Genomic DNA, 21,112 nt, shown 5'->3' with positions numbered 1-21,112 from the left:
ACTGTGGTTCTGTCACTGCGTTTGGACCTCTCACCCTGTACCGTATGGGCTTGGTCATCTGGGCTGGTAGGACTCTGTCACTGTGGTAGCCACCCAGGTACCCTAGGCTGTTTTGGGGGACATTGCTAGGACACCTGGGGTGGGGTGATCCATCCCAAGGAAGCAGTAAGAGGGGTGTCTGGACTTGGGCTAGTTTCACTGCGTGGTGCCCATGGCATTCCTGTAAGGACATGCTAGGGTCCAACCACTGTTCTCTGTTGCTCTCAGCTCCTCCTGCTTGGGAAGGTGCTGCAGGTCAGTAGCAGTAAGGAATGGTTGTGTCACTGCCCTGTCTCCTGCTCAGTTTGAAGGTGTCCCCACCTACCCGGACGTCGGGCGAATGTGGAGCATCGTTGACAAGTACAAGGTGACCAAGTTCTACACAGCACCCACAGCCATCCGGCTAATGATGAAGCACGGGGAGGAGCCCGTCAAAAAGTGAGTGCCATTCCCCAGTGGCATGGAGGCCCCCAGCTCTGGCACAGCCAGAGGCTCTCAATGGGGAACCAGGGGCCCCAGCTTCCTCTCTGAGCAGCAGCTTCCTCAGCATCTTTTCTGAACAAACCAGGATCTTCTGCCTTCTACACAATATGCAGGTCATGTTTCTGCACTCCCAGCACTAACTTCACTATGGCACTTCTGAGCAGGTTCCCCTCTTTCACCAAAACTGCAACTAAGCTCGGAGATTGCAGGTTCTCCCTGCTCCTGACGCAAAGCTCACAGAGGTGTGTGGGGCAGAGAGCCCCTCTACCTGCTGCTCCTTGGCACAAGGAAGGGAAGGAGCAAAGCCAAGTGGGAGACTGGAGTAGGAGACACCAAAATCAGAGGTCTCCTTTCTTCCCCTGTGCAAGAGGGCTGAGAAGGGTCTGAGCCATGCCTGGAAGCCCCAAGTACGCTTTGGGGAGCCCAGGGGTTCCTAGAGGCTCTGCTGTGCCGCAGGCTCACAGCTCCTGCTCTCCATGGCTTGCTGAGCCCCTGCCAGCCCCCTCCTCTCCGCAGGCACAGCAGGAAGTCTCTGAAGGTGCTGGGGAGCGTCGGCGAGCCCATCAACCCTGAAGCCTGGCTGTGGTACTACCGCGTGGTGGGAGAAGAGAGGTGTCCCATTGTGGACACGTTCTGGCAGACAGAGACAGTGAGTCCTCACCTGGGTGTCCCTGGGACCTCTCTTTCCCTTGTGCTCCCTGCAGGATGTCTTTGCAGGTTGGCCGTAGTGTTTCTTTGGTTCTATGTGGACTAGTTGTTTTGCTTGCCCAGGGGACTCTGGTGTGACCTGCAAGTGTTGGTTCCCCTTCTTTCCTGGACCTCAAACAGGCTCCAAGGGGAGGCCTTCCTCTCCAGAGGGTCTGCTCTGGACCCTGCTCTCCTCTCCCTTTCTCTCCCCCAGCAGCTCCAAAGCTTTGTACCTAGACACGGGCTCCCTGTCCCCCGCTGTATCCTACCCAAGGCCTCGTCTCCACAACTGCGCCAAGCAGCCTGCCTCTGACTGGGACATGATGTGACCAGAGCCGATGCAAACAGCTGTGGGATGGGCTGGCGTGGCCCAAATTCACTTGTTTTTTTCTTTCTTTGCAGGGTGGCCACATGCTGACACCCCTCCCTGCTGCCACCCCCATGAAGCCGGGCTCTGCAGTGAGTACTTCTGTCCCCCACGAGGGCAGGGAGGGCTCCCCAGGGGCCAGCAAGGCACTGCAGCACCAACTGGCACTGTCTGTACTGTGGCCGGGCGGTTACCAGCCTGCCAGCATGGTCATGGGACGGTGGTGCACATAGGCATGTGGCCACCACCCAAAATCCCAGGCCTGGCCCCTGCAGCTGCACTAACAGGCCCCCTGTGCCACAGCCTCCCCGAAAGTGCCCTTGCTCTGCCCCCCGCTCCCTCTGGTTCACGGGGTTTTAACACATGGGCTCACCTCCTTGTCTCCTTGCTCTCTGGTCCCCATGGCAGGCGTTCCCTTTCTTTGGTGTGGTCCCTGCTATCTTGAACGAGTCGGGGGAAGAACTGGAAGGAGAAGCAGAAGGCTACCTGGTAAAGAAGGGCTAATCTTCCCCACCCTCCCTCTGTCAGTTCCCTGTGAGCTCTGGGACCTTCCTGGTAGCAACGCACACGTCTGCACTTGCGTTGGGTCTGCACAAGGGCCCCCCTTGGATGGCAGGAACTCCCTCCACTGCCGTAACTCGCTGGGAGCTTTATGCTATGAACAAACTGTTCAGCTGGTCATTAAATGCACTCGCACGCATGGGGCAAGGCAGGAGGATGGGAGCAACCTTTCAGCCAAGCTCCTTCCCACATGCCAAGCCTGGTGAGGCTTTCCCAGTAGATCAGCACTGGGCAGCAAGTGTCTGAGTGTCATCACTTGCAGCCATCTCTGGCATTTCTATTGCCACATGCAAAGATTGTGACCACTCTATTGCTGTGGTACAAACACTGGGTTATTGGGTTTGGTCTCGCTGACTCAGGTCTGCATTTTCCACCATCAGGTATTTAAGCAGCCCTGGCCAGGAATAATGCGCACACTGTATGGAAACCACCAGCAATTTGAAACCACATACTTCAAGAAGTTCCCTGGGTACTATGTGACAGGCGACGGTAAGGTTGTCCGGGGAGTGCATGGCTGCAGAGACCGGGGGACAGCAGTTTAAATCTTGCCGTGTCCTGGCCTCAGAATCCCTTATTGGTTGCTCCGAGGGCTGGCACTGCTTCCTCACGCTGTCATTTCTGACTATTTTTAGGTTGCAGGAGAGATAAAGATGGTTATTACTGGATCACAGGGCGAATTGATGACATGTTGAATGTTTCTGGTAAGAATGAGTTTTGTCTTCAGTGGGACCAATGTGCTTTCTGACACTAGTTGAGAGACACCTTGCTTTATGGGGGATGGTTCTGCATCTGTGACTCTGCCCAGCAACCTGTGCTCAAAGCGGATCTAATTGTGAGTTGGGTTTATTTCTGAGACAGATGAGTCTGTGACTTGTTGACTTTCTGTGTCATTTCCTCTGGAGACAATGCACTGGAGGGAAGAAGCCTTCTGTAACCTCTTAGAGGAGGTCCTTAACCAGCCAAGGTGCCTCTGTGCTGAAGGATTTTAGGGCCACAGGGAATCGCAGAGGTTGGGCAGGGCCGTGTCGTCCCTAATTTGACCTGCTACTCCATGTAGGGCTGACCGTGAAGCTGGTCAGGCTGCTCAGAGCTGTGTCTGCAGACATGAAGATTCTCCCACCTCTCTTGACTGGGTCTTTGAGACTCAGCTGCTTCTCAGCCCATCGTTTTTCATATACTGCATTTAATAGCTTCCTCCTTTTCCTGGAGGCTGTAGCCTGCCAGGTACTTACAGCTGGCTGTGAGATGCCTCTGTACATGCCCCTCGATAAAACTAGATCCTTCATCTGACCAGCAGTGCTTGACCAGATGATCACTCAGGGACTTGACCACCTTTCCGTGGTTTTCTGTGACAGCAGTCCCAGAGCGGAATGTCAGAATGCGGGTGCAGGAGCAGAGGTGTGCAGGCGTGAGTTGTGCCCCTGCCCCAAGATGCGGAGCATTGTTTCAGCTCCCCGCAGCGATGAGCTGGAGCAGTGTGCAGCAGGGCTGGTTCCTGGGCTCTGCAGATCCATCCTTTTCCTCCTCAGCACCTTCCAGCTGTGGGCAGGTGTCCTCTTACCAAATCCAGCTGCTCCTCAGCCTATGCTTTGTTTAATCCCATGGCTGTGAACAGTTCATGATCTCTTAAGGAAAGAAGCCTGAAGGTGGCCCTAATCTGCAGGTGAGTGATACCTGTCAGCCTTCGGGGCAGCCCAGCCCTTGCACTGCTGAAACGAGTTTCTCTCTCCAACTGTTATCTTCTCAAGCAAATGAAATCGATGCTCTCAAACCTATAGTTTAGGGCCTTCTACACTTGCAGACCTCTTCCTCCCAGCTGGCAGGAGGCTGCGGGACCCCAGCCCCGTGCTGGTCTGTAAAGCACTGCCTCTCCCTGCTTCCAGGCCACTTGCTGAGTACCGCAGAGGTGGAGTCAGCCTTGCTCGAGCACACTGCCATCTCGGAGGCCGCAGTGGTCAGCCATCCGCACCCCCTAAAAGGCGAGTGCCTCTACTGCTTTGTAACCCTGAGAGACGGCCACGAGTTCACCAAGAACCTGACGGATGAGCTGAAAAAACAAGGTAGCAACAGCCAAATATTTGGGAGGTTATGCAGCAGGGAGAGGGAGGACAGCGCTGGGCAGGCGATGAGGGGTTAAGGGTTTGGGTGCCTGAACGAGGGTGCCTGTAGTCTGGGGAATGCAGCATGGACAACTGCGACAAGGTGCCCCCTCTGATTAGAGAGCACGGCTGGCGAAGACTAAAATTAGTTCTGCCGGCCTTTGGCTGCTCATGTGATGCCACCTCTACCTCTTGGGAGCTGGCAGCCGTGTGAAGGACTGGGGTACCCGGCAGGCTTTTGTTTACAGCAGAGCTCCCGTGGCTCTCCCTGGCAGATTTTGTCCTGCTGCAAGGATTGTTTGGTTGCTTTGGGGTAGTGCTGTGGGTGTTTGTGCTCTGGTCTCATGAGAGCTCTTTCATGGCCACGACAGACTGCAGCATTTAATACGTGAAATGGACCCGTGGCAGCTTCTTTGTGGGAACCCAGCAACAAATCAGTCCTTGCTCTATCAAAATGGTAATAGTGATAGGTGTAGCCATTGTAGATCCTCTGGAAGATGGAGAGAATGAAAAATTGAGTTCTCTTGCCTTTGGGAAGATGTGCTTAGAGCCCTGTTGACATTGCAGGTCTTGCTGCCCCCTCCCACAGCCTGGAGGCTCCGGTGCAGCAGTGCTGAGTGCTGTGTGTCTTGTCTTGGTCATCCTGCCTGAAGAGGACCTTTGCAGTATCTCCAAGTGCCTGTAATGAAAATCTCTCTTTTTTTTCTTTTTTCTTTTTTACAGTCAGAGAAAAAATCGGCCCGATAGCAACGCCTGATTACATCCAGTATGCCCCTAGCCTGCCCAAAACCCGCTCAGGTAAGGGGCCCAGTGACAGTGCTGGGAGGACTGAGTAGTTTCTGCCAGGGGAAGGAAATCAGCCCTAAATTGCTTGTCCAGTGCCACTCCAGTTTGGGGAGGAGCAACCTCAGGGCAAGCAGGATGCTGCGGGTCTGGGCACTCCTCACTCCTGCTAAGGATGCTGAAGAGATCCTGACTCCCGCTTTCCTTTCACTGCTGTCGTTACAGGAAAGATTACCAGACGGATATTAAGGAAGATTGCCAAAAATGACCAAGATCTGGGGGACCTCTCCACCTTGGCAAACCCGGGCATCATAAAACATCTTTTCAACAGCAGATGTGACACTAAACAATAGCAGCATGTCCCTGCTGAGCAGAACTGTAGCAGCAGCAGTGTCCTGATGAGCAGGTCCCTTGAGTAACTGCTGTCTGCCCTTCGGGAAGGAAACCTTCACCTGTTGAATGTACAAATGTTAGGGACGAGGGAAAGGCTGGCTCTGGAGAGGCTGCGTCTCACTAGCATGTCCATGCCTCGGAGGAATGTGTGCATCGTGTTCCAGATGGGTGTTGTAGATCTGAGGTTCAGCCTCATGCACAGAGGGACTCCTCCTCCTCCCTTTTCAGCACCTCGTTCTTGATTTTTAATTTTATTTTTTGGGTAGATGGTGTTAATTAACTATGTAATTTATGTGGCACCTTGCGCACAGCGGGAAGGAACTTTGGGGGTTGGAGGGGAAGTAGTGCTGGAGTTACTCAATGCAGGCAGGCGAGGGAGGGTCATCTGCCACTGCCCACACGCCAGCTAAGCTTCCTTTTCTACTCAAAGTGCCGCAAGCTGCAGGAGAACGTAGAAACACTCTCACATCGTAACTGTATAGCTGAGTTTTAGTCTTGCATCCACTGTCCAAGCCTGTTGCTAGCAGAGGTCTCCTAGCCTGAAAGGGAGTGGGGCAAGGTTCAAGGGAGCTCTGTGCTTTAAATAGGGTTTTTAGAGCAATTTGGTACCAAGATCTGCTACTCCTACCTGCGTGGTGCCAGCCAGGGCATTTTTTTTCCCAGTCCAGGGTCCTTCACCCGCCATGGACATGATAGGGAGCCAGGAATTATCTGAGGGGAAGTGTCTTGGTCTGATGTGCTCCATTGTGCACTGCTGCCACCTGCTCGTGGCTGAGCTGCTGGATGCTCCTTTTGGGTGCTGTTGATACCAAAGGAGGGAGGGGAAACAAAGCCATGCAGAGGCACCTTTCCCATTGCAGACAAACCAGGCGCTGGGTTATGGCACGACATGACCACAGCAAAGAAACCAAGGCAGGCAGGCTCTGCTAGTCCTGGAGCGATGTGTTCTCATCAAGGAAAAACTGGGAGATGTTTAAAGGTAGCTATCTGACATGGCTGTATGATGATGAGAGGAAAACCACCCACAACCTCTAGCCCAGGAGCCTGAACATCACGAGTACTGCCAAAGCCATTCTTTTTCAAATTAATTACTTTTAACTCCAGCCCTGGGGCTGAGCTGGGACAGGTACCTCCTTTGTAATGTCTGTATGAAAACTGCATGTGAGCTGTTTGATTTTGCACTTAAACCAAAGGAGAAATGGGCTTTAAAACTTGCTGCACCAGCTGTTTTGGCAAGTGCCAATGTACAGGCTTTACCCTTTGGCTGGGCTGGAAAGGGTAAGGCAAGGCAGCTGCCGCTCAGGCTGGTTGCTCAGGGCAAGCGCTGTGGGTGCTCTGGTGGGCTGTTGTCCAAGTCCCAAGTCTCACTTCTCACCTGCTGCTCTCACTGGTGTGGTTCATGTCTGTGATCTGCATCCTCAGCGTATGCCAGCGTCCCACCCCCTCCATGGCTCTGTACTACTGGATTGTGCCACCTTGTTGACAAGAGTTCCTACATTATCTCTCTTCCTCTGTTACTCTTTGTCTGCTATATAACTTTGGCTGGAGACAGAATTTTATGCAAAATCAAATAAAATTTAAGGAAACAAAATGTAACAGCCTTAGAGTGTGTGCATGGGCTGTAGATGCTTGTCTGCTGTTGAACCTGCTGTGCCATAGCTGCAGTAGGCTTTTGGAGAGGGGGGAGTTACTGCCAGTGCACACATTTTTCATGGGCTGGGAATTCAGGTTGTGATATGGTCAGTGCTGCTGCTTGGCACCAGGGTGAGGGCAGAAGCTCTGGTTCTGGGTCAGGAGCCTGCACCTCAGTTTCTCCCCAATCTCCAGCCAAAAACAGTCCACTCATGGAAAGCACCATCAACCCTCTGCTGCAGGACCAGCACCAGGGAGCATCGAGCAGCCAGGAGACCTCGGGGCTGTTGGGAGCTGCCTCAACACCAGGCCTGGTCCCCACCCTGACAGCGATGGACACCTGCCTCCACAGTCCCCGGTGTCACCTTGGGCTTGGGCCTCACCAGCAGCTCGGGGATGGTTACAGCGCTCTCCTGCTCCTCACAGCTGCAGGTAACCTTGTGCTCTCACGGCTCCAGGTTGAGGATGCTTTCCCCTGGAGACTTGTACCTGGCACCCCTCCCACCAGCAGCTCTGTCCACTGGTTGTGCTGGGCCAGCGCTGCAGAGCTGGGTGCCAGGACACATCTCCAACACGGTGCTGTGCAGCCTTACAGCTGGGGTGGCTTTACCTGCCCCCAGTGTGACGGTATAGGAAAGGGCTGTGCACATGCATACGCCTGGCCAGGGAGGAGGGAAACCCCTCAGCTTCTAGTCAGACAGAACTGGCACAAGAGCAGCAGTCAGATTGCACGTACGTTTTAATCTCTGGGTGAGGGTAATCACCACCCCCACACGCACTGAAACAGGCACCCAGGAATCACAGCAGCAGTCACACTTACAGAACTGAACTCTTTCCAGGGTGAAAGATTGATGATTGAAGCACCCAGTGCCATGCCTGGCAGGGTGCAGGTCTGTCAATCGGCGTGGTCATTCTTCAGCAATACTGGCTTTCTGCTGCTGCTCTCTGGTGTCACTGAAGGGTAGCGCTGAGGCTGCTTCGCCAGGGCACTGCCAGAAAGGTGCAGCTTTTATGTTTCCCCTTGAACTGTTTGGCTGAGGAGGAAGAGGGGCTGGAGGAAGAGGCAAAAAAAAAAAAACCACCCATGGGAGGGAAAGCCTGCACTTCTCTGTGCCCCTCCACTGATTCATGGAAGGAGACAAGTCTTGCCCTCCACCAGTGCTGGTCCCAGAGTGAAGCCCTTGGTAGCTGGGGCTGCACCTGCTCTGCTTCTCCTGCAATTCAGTCACTTCCCCACCCCAAAGCTCCCTGGCTCAGCCTGCTCCACATCCCAGCAGGACCATCACTGAGGTTGGGGCTCCCTGATACCACTCTTGGGCTGATCATGCAGTAGCAGCCACTGCTCAGTGCATGACTTGCAGCCAGGTGCACTGGGACAAGTCCTTGGGGAATTCAGGATTTATCAACACAAGGCTCTGATTCAGCATCGTGCTGGAATCTGCCTCCATCATTGAGGGGACTCTTGTGCTAATCCATGGGGGTGTGTTGGCCAAAGCTACAGGAGGCAAGGGGAGCTGATGCAGCCCTCCCCTGGGGAGGCACTGCTGCCTGCCCTGTGGTTGGGATGAGGGTCCAGTCCAAAAAAAAAAAAAAACCAACCACAAAACCAAAACAAACCAGGGAGTTGGGCAAAGCAAAAGCAAGAAGTCCTTGGGCAAATTAGAGCAAGGCACCTGTCCCTTGTGCAGAAACCCAGAGGAGCCTCAGGCAGAGGGAAAAGTAGAAATGAAGGCAGCAGTGGGACCTGAAGGAGGGGTGGAGGGGCCATAGGCATGGGAGAGCCAGCTCCCCTCTAACCTGGACAGCACTGAGGCACTTTCTGTTACTTCCACATCTACCTTTCTCCTCCCATTCCTCCGGGTTTGGGTTTCTGTGTCTCTAGCAATAATGCAGCATCAAGGAGCATGAGACTGGGAACAGTGTGAGTGCCTGCCGGGGCACGTTCACCCTTTGGCTTTGCTGTATGGACCCCTGCCTGCAGGCTAGGTCCCAAGGGAACACCCAGGCCCCTGTGGTGGGAGGGCACAGCTGGGACAGGGCAGGGCAGAGCAAGAGAGTCCCTTCTTCCTGGACGAAGATCTGCAGAGGAGAGGCTGGGGCTTGAGTAGTTGTGTCCACGCAGTCCCTCCTGACAGTCCCCAACCCATCAGACCTTGGTAAGCGCACCCTATGGAGACCATTGCTGCAGCAGATCAGCTCTTCAGGCACCAGAGCGAGGTGAGCGGGATGGGGCATCGCCTCCTCACACCAAGTAAGGAGTGTCCAGCACCGCCACCCCTGCCGCTACCCCACCATCTGCGTGCTCAATGGCCTTCGTCCGCAGGAGGTGGCCGGCAGCCTTATTCATCACCATCTCCTTGCCCTGTCTGCAAAGAAAAGGGCAACTGAGCACTTGCAGAGCAGAAAGCTTATGGCATTTCTTCCATCTTGGACAATTTAATTCACCTTCTCTGCCACAGCACAGGGCAGGTAACTGGCCAGTAGAAGGGCTAATGCAGAGGTCGCAGCCTGTCCTGTGCCTGCCAGGGCCCTTTCTCAGCTGGGCCACAGGCAGTGTCAGGTTCTGAACACTGCCACAATATGTTTGCTTCTAAAATGGTACAAGAAGGACTCTAATTTATAAGCTATGGAAACAGTTCTATGGGGCCATGAGAGTTTTAAACAAAACCAGCAGCTATTTAGGGTTGAACACACCTGCATTAAACCTTCAGCTATTTCTGAGATCACCAGGACTTCAGAAAAGCATGTAGCTGCATCCAGAACCTGAGAAGTGCTCCCAGAAATCAGGGATGAGACACACCAGTTCCATGTGGCCAGCATCAGCTCTGCAGTTTTTCAAAAATTTGTTTGGCAGCAGGTACAGAGCAGCAGTTCAGCGTCTGAACACAGTACTCAGCTGTGACAGGGCAGAGACTGAACAGTCACATCTGTCCCCTGTAGCTCCACCTCTCCAGCCACATCTGCCTTGCTGCTGCGCTTGGACAGCACAGAGGGGAAACACTCCCAGCCCAGGTGCTGGCGGAGGAGATAACCATGCCTAACACAAGCACGTTTCTCACCTGACATAGACACCAAAAATACCAAGCTCTGAGATGCACTCAGACACTTCTAGGGGACTGTGAGCCCTCAGCAAGTAATTCATCGATGGCTGTGGTTTGATCTTATCCATCAAGATGTAGGAGGTTCTCTCAGGGCTGTCTCTGATCTTCTCCAGGACCTGCCTGAGCTCTTCACCATAGAGGTTGTTCCCTGATGACGAAACCAGCAAGTCAAGCACTTCCCAGCACAGCAGGGGCCATTGGCCCCAGCCATGCAGCCTCAAACAGACCCAGCCTTTGCCTCCCCACATCCCTGAGGCCAAGGGAGCTCCCCCAAGAGCAGCACTGCCTTACTGCCATGACTAGTCCCCACAGCTACAAGTGGCTACCAGCCACCCCACCCACCTTCTAGCCCTCAGCACAGGCCCAGAAGCCATCACAGAACTACTGCTTCTCCTGGATACAGCATGAACCACGGTGAAAACCCACGCGGACTCAGTCCAGCTCCTACCTCCACCTTCTCGCTGTGGCTTCAGCACAAACCGGTTGGGGTCAGCAATAGCTGTAGCAGCTATCTTGTCACCCTCTTCGCCCTGGTAGGAAAGGAAGGCAACAGCAAAGCATCAGGGAGAAGCAGGGGTTGAGCAGAATCAACAGGGTCCCGCAGGGACCACAATAAAGCCCTCTTGTCTTCTTAACCAAAGAGAAACATCACACAGGCCAAGTGCTGCACATTCATTCCTGCTCCAGCCCCGCTCACACTCACCATGTCCAGGGAATAGAGTCCAGCAAACGTTGCTCTTATTCGAGCGACAGCCTCGGCACGGCCGGGCAGTAATCTCTCCAGCATCCCTGGCTGGCTCAGCTCCTGCTGGACCTTCTTGGTGCCTGCGAGCTGGGTGGCAATGTCAGGGCACTTCACTGCCCTTGATCTCTCCAGCAACAACCGTGCCTCCCAGTTCTGAGACAGAAAAAGAGCAGCCATCCCATCAGGAAAAAAACAAAACAAACCGCAACCCCACACAACCCAACCAAAAACAAACAAACAAACAAACAAAGATGTTTTCTCCACTCTGTTCAGTTATTGACATATGATTTGCCTCCTCTGTCCCTGCCCAGCAGGAACAGGGGTGGGGACTGCACTCTGGAGACAAGGAGACATTCATACATGGATTTCCCACCACCTCTGGAAACAGCACAACCTGGTTAGCCCACTGCCTTTGTGCCTGTGCCCCCTCTCCAGCTTGTCCAGTGCTGCCACCTCCAGACAACAGCAAGATCTGGTCTGTATTATTATCACCTGCAGCCTAACAGTCCTAGTAGAGGACAGAAATTTATCTGTAGGTCAAGTTTAAACCCTTTAAGCAGGTGCTAATACCTGTGTTAACCCACATTGTACAGAAGCAATTCAGTGCTGTGGTAAGAGGTCACCACCAGTGGTTACTGGAGAAGAAAGCCACTCATTTTTCTTACTGCGCGAGCACCAGGGACACCCACGTGTGCTGTGGAGTCACAGCTCCCCAGTGCCATCAGCCACACGGCACAGGACTAACCCCACCCAGGACAGGGACAGGTGCCCCTGGGATCACAGGCGTTTCAAACTTGCCGGGCACAAAAACCACAGCGTGGGCGGCTTCTTGGAGCAGAGCAATCGGTACTGACCTGCTGGTTGTAGTTCTCTGGCACGTAGCCCTCTCTGTAGTACACCACCGCTACCTCCTGGCCATCCCTGGAACAGAAACCAGAAGCATTGACAGAACCAGGCCAGCCCCTGCCCAAACCCCCCCAGCACCAGGGGGGCTGTGACAGGGTCAGGCAGACAATGTGTTACAGCATTTGTCCCTTCTCCTCGGCCTCCTGAGCTGTTCTGCTCCTGGCTGGCTCTGCCAGAGAAAGCTGAGGACTGCAAGCCCCAGCTCCTCTCCACTGAGCCCCAGGCTGGTTGCCTTGTCCTGAGACAGAGGGAGCTGACACCTGGCCTCCACCCTGACTCACCAAAGTCTCAATAACTCAGGCACCCAGCCCAGCAGGGAAGTAAGAACCTAATTTTTTAGTAGTTTTGCCACCGGAAGCCAGGCCTGGGAGATTCTTTCTTCCCCAGTTCAAGACAGACAAGGAACTACTGGAGAGGGTCCAGTGGAGGGCTACAAAGATGATGAAGGGACTGGAGCATCTCTCTTATGAGGAAAGGCTGAGAGAGCTGGGTCTGTTTAGCCTGGAGAAGAGAAGACTGAGAGGGGATCTCATCAATACTTATAAACATCTAAAGGGTGGATGTCTAGAGGAAGGGGCCAGACTCTTCTCTATGGTGCCCAGTGACAGGACAAGGGGCACAAACTGGAACACAGGCAGTTCCATCTGAACATGAGGGAAAATTTCTTCACTTTGAGGGTGATCGAGCACTGGAACAGGCTGCCCAGAGAGGTTGTGGAGTCTCTTCCCCTGGAGAGATTCAAAACCCAACTGGATGTGATCCTGTCCAGCCTGCTCTGGGTGATCCTGCTCTAGCAGGGGGGTTGGACTAGATGATCTCTAGAGGTCCCTTCCAACCCCCACCATTCTGTGATTCTCAAAGCTGGGAAGGAACAGGATCCTTCTCTGGTGGCAATTCAAGGCAGGACACCAACTCAACAACCTGCCCAGGCACCAAAACATCCTGCCAGGACAGGGCTGTCAGCACATCCATAGCTCTGCACCCCCAAGCTTTGGCCACACAAACTGCGTGCACGGTCAGGGAAAGCAGCACGGGAACTGCTGGCAGCCAGGCAGTGTGACCGTAAAGGTATTCAGCAAGAGGAGAGGATGCTCTGGAGGAAGTACAGTGGATACACTTTCCCCTTAACTGTCCGGCGATGACAAATGTATTTGTGAATTAAACACAGCAGAGGCACCTAAGGTCAAATCATGGAAAAATTAGCCTAACTACAGAAAAAAAAAAAACCCATTGGCATGAAACCATATCTTCCTTTAAGCTTGTACAGCTCCAGGCACGTTACCCTGGAAATAGGATAAACGTCACACTTGGGAGCAACTGCCAGCATGTCCTGACCTCCACAGGGAGCAGGCAAGATACTGAGTGCATTCAAAACCAACAGATACCGTAAGGACATGTAATGCTTCCTCCTCCAGCACTAATAACCCATCCCAACTCCCGCTGGCAGAGCATCACGTGAACAGTAAACAGGAAATGTCTTTGTGGAAGCCTCTGAAATAGCCAGGACTTTTCATAGCAGATGTATGTGGAGGAAGTAAAGATCCCACAGAGCTCTGAAAGCTGCTGCTTGAAGGAGGGAAATGATGTTTCCAGCTGTAAGGGACTGATAGACGTATGCAAAATCTCACCACTGCAAAACCAAAATCATTTCAGCTCTAAGGGGAAGCAGCAGCAGCCTGGAGCACAGAAGAGAACTGCTTTCTCAGAAAGTCACTATTTACACTCAAAACATACCACCAGCTTTGGTTGAAAATTCTCATTTACAGCCCTGTGTGCCCAACACACAGCCAGGAACGCGCACCTTGGCTCATACTCACATATACAGCCTCTTGGCATCATCCAGAGACCCCTTTTCAAACACATCTCTGAATCGCTTCCTGATGACCCGAATATTCCTGTTAAGAGAGGAGTTGGACAGTCACCAGGCTAGGCATAGTTACTTGAGCTAGAAATCAGAGCTGCAACCGGTGGCTCCAGCAAGGAGGATCTGCAGGCTCCTTCACAAATAACCTCAGGCTTTGTACTACAGGCCAGAGGAATCCTACAGGCCAAAATAGCCCTGTTTTTAGCACAAGTTCTATGTTTCCAGCCCAAAAAGTGTAGGAAACAGAACACATAACTAAACACCCTGGATTTCTCCATACTCACCTTTCACCTCCTAAAATGTTTCTAAGGTAATTCAATTTTTTTTTTTTTTTTGGTTTGTTTTTATCCCTGCACAATAGATTCACTCACTGTTGGCTTCAAAGCCAAGAGCTGCAGACAGACGAGTGACTTCCTACATGTTTTACCTCCTTCACCCTCTATACAGTCTTTCCTCCACACAGCGGCAGTGTGGACTTGCTGATCTGGAGACGCAGCATGATACACCTCCCACGGCTCCAGCACCACTCAGGGCTAGACCTTACCAAAACACCTCCTCCTCCTTTACTCCACTGCCACATTGCTTACTTTGCCCAGATCTTTCACAATGGGTTTGAAGCTTCGTTAATTAAACTTTTATGAAATACCTTGTGCCCAATCCCAAGTCAGAGAGCAAGCAGGACCCTCAGTAACCCTGTTCTGCTTCTTATTGTCTTGAGAGGTGGGCCCGTGCAAACCGCATGAAGTTCAAAAAGGCCAAGTGCAAGGTCCTGCACGTGGGTTGGCGCAATCCCAAGCACAGCTATAGGCTGGGCGAGGAATGGATTGAAAGCAGCCCCGAGGAGAAGGGCTTGGGGGTGTTGATTGATGAGAAGCTCAACATGAGCCGGCAGTGTGCGCTTGCAGCCCAGAAAGCCAACCGTGTCCTGGGCTGCATCAAAAGAGGTGTGACCAGCAGGTCGAGGGAGGTGATCCTGCCCCTCTACTCCGCTCTGGTGACACTCCACCTGGAGAACTGCGTCCAGCTCTGGGGGCCCCAGGACAGGAGAGACATGGAGCTGTTGGACAGAGTCCAGAGGAGGCCACAAAGATGATCCGAGGGCTGGAGCACCTCTTCTATGAGATCAGGCTGAGAGAGTTGGGATTGTTCAGCCTGGAGAAAAGGCGCCTCTGGGGAGATCTAATTGCAGCTTACCAGTACCTGAAGGGGCCTACAGGAAAGATGGGAGGGACTGTTTATCAGGGAGTGTAGTGACAGGACAAGGGGGAATGGGTTCAAGCTGAAGGAGGGTCGATTTAGATTAGATGTTAGAAAGAAATTCTTTACTGTTAGAGTGGTGAGGCACTGGAACAGGTTGCCCAGAGAGGTTGTGGATGCCCCATCCCTGGAAGTGTTCAAGGCCAGGTTGGATGGGGCTTTGGGCAACATGGTCTAGTGGAGGGTGTCCCTGCCCGCAGCAGGGGAGTTGGAACTAGATGATCTTTAAGGTCTCTTCCAACCCAAACCATTCTATGACTCTAAGAGACTTGGCCCACAAAGCTACCACTGGTGCAGCTCTGAGGACTACACAGGCACAAAATCAGCAAGGAATCAGCCCTGGAGACCACAGGCTTTGATGGCTGCCAGTATTTCCAGGAAAAAGCTGGTGAAAGGCTTTGGGAGGTTGGTGAGAAGACGAAGGTGGGCGCAGAGGCTAGGCAGAAGGCCACTGAAGAAACGCTGAAGAGGGCTGCGTAACAGACCGCAGAGATAAGTCCAAGATAAAGGTTGCCTGCCGTGTTACATACCAAGGCATATGCTCTCACAGTCCCAGAAACTATAAAGTGTTTGACTTTATCCTTGAGTAGGTGACAAAGTAAAAAGCAAACGGATTCTGCACACCTCCATCTTTCCCTGGCCTGCTCCTATACTCCCGCCACCACACCATGCCTGCTGGAGAGCCTGGAGACGCCCCACAAGCTGCCTTGAGGGAAAACACCATGACCTGGCAGCAGTTCACTCTGCTTCCCTTTTCCAAAACTGTACCATCTCCTTCTCCTCCCATCCCAGGAAAATTCAATCTTTACCTGTTCCAAAGCTCATTTTCTACACATCGTTGATCAAAAATGTTCCTCTGGACCTCCTCCACCAGAAACATCACCACAGCACTGGAAGAGATACCAAGGACATTACACCCAGAAACACCCCACATGCACCCAGCATCACCAACTTTTGACCTCTGTGACCTTCCTGCACTGCTCCTGCTCATTTTCTCCAGTGTTTCTAAGGGTCAGCATGCAAACAGAGAGCAGTACTAATCCTATGTAATTGCCAAGCCAGCGTGGGGCATAAGCACAAGGGCAGGAGGAAAAGCGAGCTCTGTGCAGGGTAATTCCTCCAGGGTCCCTCTGCACGTCTCTGCCTTTGCGACACAGCAGCCTTGCACACCAGAACAACCGCGTTGCTCTTCCCAGGGTGTCACAGGCTCTGAGAGCAGCTTGTCTAGCAAACGGGCACCTTTCAGAAAGCATGATTTCAAAACCAAACGTGCATCCCCAGGGGACACAAGATAACTCAGGCTCCAGCACCCCCTCTCTCCTTACCTTTGAGAGCCGTAGAGCTCCCAGGCTTTCGCAATACCCAAGGCAAGCCCTTTTGATGGGTTGTTGGGCAGCAGGCGTGATGCCTCCTCAGACTTTCCCAGCACTTTCAACACCCGCCTGTGGGACAAAAAAAAAACAACCAAAAAGCTGAAAATGCCATGACAGCCCCCAACTGGACCTAAGGAACAGGAGTTTGGAGAACACACAAAGACACAGAGTGCAGCAGGCCATGCAGTACAGCTGCTGAGGCTTACCCGTGGACCGCCACAGTGCGGGAGGTGAGGCCTCCGAAGCTGGCAGCAATGGTGTTTATTTCTATCTGCTTCAGAGCTGGTTTCCCATCCACCCCACTGTCAAACATGTAATCAGAGCGGTTTATGCCTAAAAACACAGACTGAAACAGAGGGGAGGTGAAGTGGGTTCTCCTGCAAATCCCTTTGATGACCTCGCTTCAAAATCCTCCTGGGGCAGATCCTGTCAGCTTCGTTTTGATAAAAACCTCTGCAAGATGTGTCCGTGGGTGCTTGGCCCTTGCTCAGGGCCCACAGCACTCCTCAGCACTCCAGAGGAGTTAACAACACTCATGAGAGTAAAAGAAAGCTGCAGGGATAGCCTGTCTGACACAGGTCCTGACACAGCACACATCTTTGCACTCTCCTGAGGGTCCCAGAGGACAAAGATAAACCATATTAAATCCTCCCAACAAGGCCTGTTTCCAGCAACACTAACCAAAGGGCACGACTGTCAAACAGGGCAAGGTCCTGAGCTCACAGGCTGTAACCATGAGATCGTAGCGTAGGGAACAACCAGCCTGACTACGGGACAGTTCAAAGCCCACAGCAGCAAGCTTGCAGACAGAGACCAGGCAATCCCACCTCAACGCAGAGGGGCACAGCTGCTGACCGCCTGAGGTACCTGAGCCAAGCCTTCCTCCAAAACTTGCTTGTGGATTCTGAAGAGTTGAGCTGTGAAGTCGTCTACCTGGATGGTGCTAGAGGGAAGGAAAGACCAGATCAGTCCCCCTACACTGCCACTGAGAAACAAGAAAATTAATTCCTCTCCAGAAAAAAACCTTACCAGGGACATCCTCTAGCATAAATGGCAGGGCTGTGGCTAAACCAAGTCCTACAGCACTGTTAGGCATCTCACCATGCATGCACTTTTCATCAAGAGCCACAGTGCATAACCACAACGCAAATCCAGTTTGCGCAGCACAGCCACTCTACAAAAAAGCACCACTGTGCCAAGGTGACTTTCGTTTGCAGGGCAGAGAGACAGCACAAGCAAAAGCAAAGAAATGCAGCAGAATTCTGCAGAGACAGGAAAGAAATCAGAAGTCTCTCTGTGCCTGCACACACAGTTCATAGAAGAAGCTTCACAAGCTTCATCAAATTCCCCATCCTGTTGGGCTCCAAATCCCACACACTGTGGTGCCAAGTGCTTCAGCAGCCCTGCTACAGTAGGTCTGGCATCTCTTCAGGGTCCCAAATCCCTGAGCCAGTTGTGAGCAGCACCCCCAAGGAGCTGCCCTGACACACTTCACAGGAGGCGGCACAGGGCAGGTGCCCGAGTGCGCACAAGCCCCAGGCGCTGCATTCCTTAACCACCGGTACAAACATGCCCCCACAAGCTCTGGGTGCAGCCAGCTCTGGAACAGGCACAAGCATTAAAACAGCTCTGAGGGGTGAGGCTTTAGTAAAACAAGAACAATGCTGGACAAGTCTCCTTTGCTCTGTCCCGGTGCCCAAGAGCCATCAGGACCTGCACAGACAGGTAGCACAGAACGGGCAGCAGGAAGAGAAATGAGTTTTGAGAACCATCAGCCCTACAGATTATGGGGCCCACACTCAGGGACGGTCACCCCAGCACAGGACAACTTGCACAGATAAATGCAGCAGAGCTCATGAGCCAGAGCTGCCCAGTCCTCCAGCACTCAGAGTGTGCAGGTCACCTCCCCAGCATGGCTGGGAAAGCAGGGGACACGGCGTGACTGATCAGAGGTAGGTGTGGGGGAAGGAACAAACACCTTCTCTTCATAACTGCAGGTAGGCAGCAGAGCTGGTGGTTATCAGATAGCCACAGGCAGATGCAAAACAAGACCAAAACAGATTACTACATCTAGGACTCAAAGAAGCCTCCAGCAATTTAAATTTAAGGCCCAGGGGCCAATGAGCTCACAAGTAAGAATTCACAAGCTTGAAACACTGGCAAAATTGAAGATCATTGCATGGAGGGAACTCTTGGCCAGATGTCCCATCTTCTGAGGCCCAAGGAGACCTCAAAACACAGAGACTTGATGGAAATTAGTCTTAGGACAAATAATGCAGCAAAGGAGAGAATTCCTGCAGAGGACAGGAGTGCCCACCTCAGCTTGACAGACACGAATGGCTGGAAGGTAGGAATGCCTGAAGGGTGATGAATAGTTTGCATTTAAAATATTTTATTAAAATGCAACGTGCAAGAAAGTTACCTGGCCAGAGTATGCTCCAGGAATTCTTTGTTTTGGCTAATAGCATCCACCAGCAGATTAAAGTCTTGCTGAACAGCATAGGCTTGTTCAAACAGGGCACTCGGTACTGCGGATGGGAGCAGGGTAAAGGGAGCGTAGTTTACCACCTGCAAACAAGAACGTGGCGGCAGAATAAGTCAGGTCTTGACACAAGGGTTCACAGGGCTGGAAACCCACCCTGGACTACACAGTTTAAGTGGGGCCAAAGAGGTGCATCCTCTGCTTGGCTGAGGGCTCAAGCCATCCCCAAGCCCTCTTGGTGCACCCTGGCCAGACACACAGCCTTGTCCCTGCTGAGCCCTGACTTTGGAGGGCTTTGCTTTCTGAGCTGTCCACAGGGTGCTATGGAGGCAGGAGGAGCTGCTCCAGCTGGGCTGAGTGCTTCCCTCTGAAGGATGCTCTGTTTCCACCTTAACTGGAGAGCACTGTCTCTAAAATGCCTCCGTTTCAGAGAAAAGGTGAATTTGCCAGTCCTGTGTTTTGGCCATCACTTCCTTTGATCCCTGCTTACTGAGTCCCAGGGGTGACTCCGGACCCCTGGCTTACCCCACAGCTCAGGCACAGAGCCACCCTCAAAGCCCAAATATTGCATCAGAGAGAAGTTCCCAATTCACTCTGATTTTTACAAGACCCAAGGGACATTGGCAGTGCATTTGGCCTCTCCTCCCAGGCTCTCTCTTCCTTTGAGGTTCCCTCAGAGCCCTGACCATGAGGTTGGCATCAACGAGCAGCCCCCACGGTGCAGACCTCCCTCCTCGCAGCTCTGCCAGCTCCGAGCACAGCTGCCTGCTTGCCCCCAGGCTCCCCACAGACCCATCCCCAGTGGTGTCCCACCCCTCTCGCCCAGGGGTACTTCTTCCTGAGACACTCACAGCATCCCCCTCCAACACACTGAGCTCCCCATCTGCATCCCAAGCCCAGCAGCTGCCAGAGATTCACCAGAGGGAATCCCACACATCCCCCACACCCATCCCCTCATCCCAGGCACGGAGCAAAGGCTGAGTTGTAGCTAGGAGCAGCCCAAAAACAGAGGTCCCTCTGAGAGACACCTCCTCTGGTTCAGAGCATCACACGGGTGGTGTGAGGCTGGGAGAGGGATGAATTCCCACCAGCACATACACGCAAGGCTCCTGGCAATTTCCCAAACCTTTCCAGATCTATTCCTCCCCTTGGAAAAGGGGACCTGTTATCACTGGGCTGTCTCTCAGAGACATGCGCTCATCAGCAGGATGGGCTGTGAGTTCTAGCCCCCAGGCCGGTGGTGCTTCAGCCAGGCAGCTGGGTGCTCCCTGCGAAGCACTGCTCGAAGCACTGCTCATTGACCAGGGCTCAGCAAACCCAGGCATGGCAGCCAGCTCCTCCCCGTGCTCCTCTGGCTTTGCTGACTCACACCTTGGCCAGGAACTGAACGTGTCCCGTGACTCCGCTCAGCACTTACATCCGAGGCGTTGGGCTCCCTTTCAGTCCGCATCAGCACGCCTTCCAGAAGTGCCGCATCCACGGCCACTGTCGCTGCCTCCTGGATGGCCGGCTTGTTTCGCAGGACGTCCTCCCACGGCGCAGCCATGGCCAGCACTGAGGAGGCAGAGCAGAAGTCACCCACCCGGCCCCCAGAGCCTCCCCGGCTTTCCCGACACACGGCCTGACCTTCGCCCACTCAGCGGGGAAGGTGGTGGGGGCAGCCCGGGAGGGCCGGGCCACCTCAGAGCCCAGCACCATCCCCGCTGCCCACCTCAGGCACCGCGGTGGCGGCTGCGCCCAGGCCCCGCGCCGGATGGAGGCACCTCCACACCCCCCGCCGAGCCCGCGGCCTCTCCTGGCCAGGCAGGGCCGAGCCCCCAGGCCGAGCCGGCGCCGCGGCTCGCCTCAGAGGGGCCCCTGCAGGGCACCGTCCGGCGGGGAACGGACCCGGACCCGGACCCGGACCCGGACCCGGACCCGGACCCGGACCCGGACCCGGACCCGGACCCGGACCCGGACCCGGACCCGAACCCGGAGGTGACCCGCTACCCCTACCTGCTCCCTGCCGCTACGGCACGCCCCGCCCACCACTAGGCGATTGGACAGGCCTCCCACCTTCGCCCTGCCTCGGACATGGATTGGCAGCTCAATCGACCTATCAGCGCGGGGAAACGACGGTACCGCTTGCCAATTCGGCTGACCCGGGGAGGGGGGAGGGAGCTGCGGGAAGAGGTGAGAGCGCGCATGCGTGCTTGGGGCAAGGGGGCGTGGTACCTCGGCGTGGGGGTGCGTCACGGGGACGTGTGACGTCATACTGTGATGTCAGGCTCAGCGCTGGCGGAGGCTGGGGGAGGTGGGCACTGGGGGTGCTCGTCCGCAGCGGGTGGTTCAAGCTAGTGA

General features: G+C 53.9%; 2 protein-coding genes across 5 annotated transcripts in view; one reads left to right on the top strand and one right to left on the bottom strand.

Annotated features, from left to right (window-relative positions):
• Positions 1–7,003, top strand: part of ACSS2 (acyl-CoA synthetase short chain family member 2) — a 33,405-nt gene extending 26,402 nt beyond the window's left edge. For 2 of the 3 annotated variants that reach the window (XM_075768355.1, XM_075768354.1), the window contains 9 exons: positions 344–477; positions 1,039–1,171; positions 1,612–1,668; positions 1,985–2,065; positions 2,518–2,626; positions 2,770–2,838; positions 4,021–4,197; positions 4,960–5,034; positions 5,245–7,003. In XM_075768355.1, the coding sequence (XP_075624470.1) occupies positions 344–477; positions 1,039–1,171; positions 1,612–1,668; positions 1,985–2,065; positions 2,518–2,626; positions 2,770–2,838; positions 4,021–4,197; positions 4,960–5,034; positions 5,245–5,372 (963 nt within the window). In that variant the 3' untranslated portion in view covers positions 5,373–7,003. The remainder of the gene's footprint in view (positions 1–343; positions 478–1,038; positions 1,172–1,611; positions 1,669–1,984; positions 2,066–2,517; positions 2,627–2,769; positions 2,839–4,020; positions 4,198–4,959; positions 5,035–5,244) is intronic. The other variant, XM_075768356.1, reaches the window with a different exon arrangement.
• Positions 7,004–7,765: 762 nt separating this feature from the next.
• GSS (glutathione synthetase) lies at positions 7,766–20,890 on the bottom strand. 2 transcript variants are annotated; one of them, XM_075768371.1, is made up of 13 exons: positions 20,868–20,890; positions 20,190–20,326; positions 18,713–18,858; positions 17,158–17,233; positions 16,497–16,636; positions 16,243–16,359; positions 15,727–15,807; positions 13,614–13,691; positions 11,745–11,811; positions 10,849–11,043; positions 10,594–10,675; positions 10,104–10,293; positions 7,766–9,410 (listed from the first exon to the last, which is right to left on the bottom strand). In XM_075768371.1, the coding sequence occupies exons 2-13, from the start codon at positions 20,316–20,318 to the stop codon at positions 9,287–9,289; spliced, it is 1,425 nt and encodes a 474-aa protein (XP_075624486.1). In that variant the 5' UTR covers positions 20,319–20,326; positions 20,868–20,890; the 3' UTR covers positions 7,766–9,286. The 2 variants fall into 2 exon arrangements, with proteins under 2 accessions (XP_075624486.1, XP_075624485.1); XM_075768370.1 differs by lacking the exon at positions 20,868–20,890 and adding an exon at positions 20,768–20,818.
• Positions 20,891–21,112: the final 222 nt, after the last annotated feature.

Source organism: Balearica regulorum, chromosome 16, assembly GCF_011004875.1.
Source record: "Balearica regulorum gibbericeps isolate bBalReg1 chromosome 16, bBalReg1.pri, whole genome shotgun sequence".
Lineage (NCBI taxonomy): Eukaryota > Metazoa > Chordata > Aves > Gruiformes > Gruidae > Balearica > Balearica regulorum.
The sequence above is the reverse complement of the archived record's forward strand: the minus strand, read 5'-3'. Positions and strand labels throughout refer to the sequence as shown.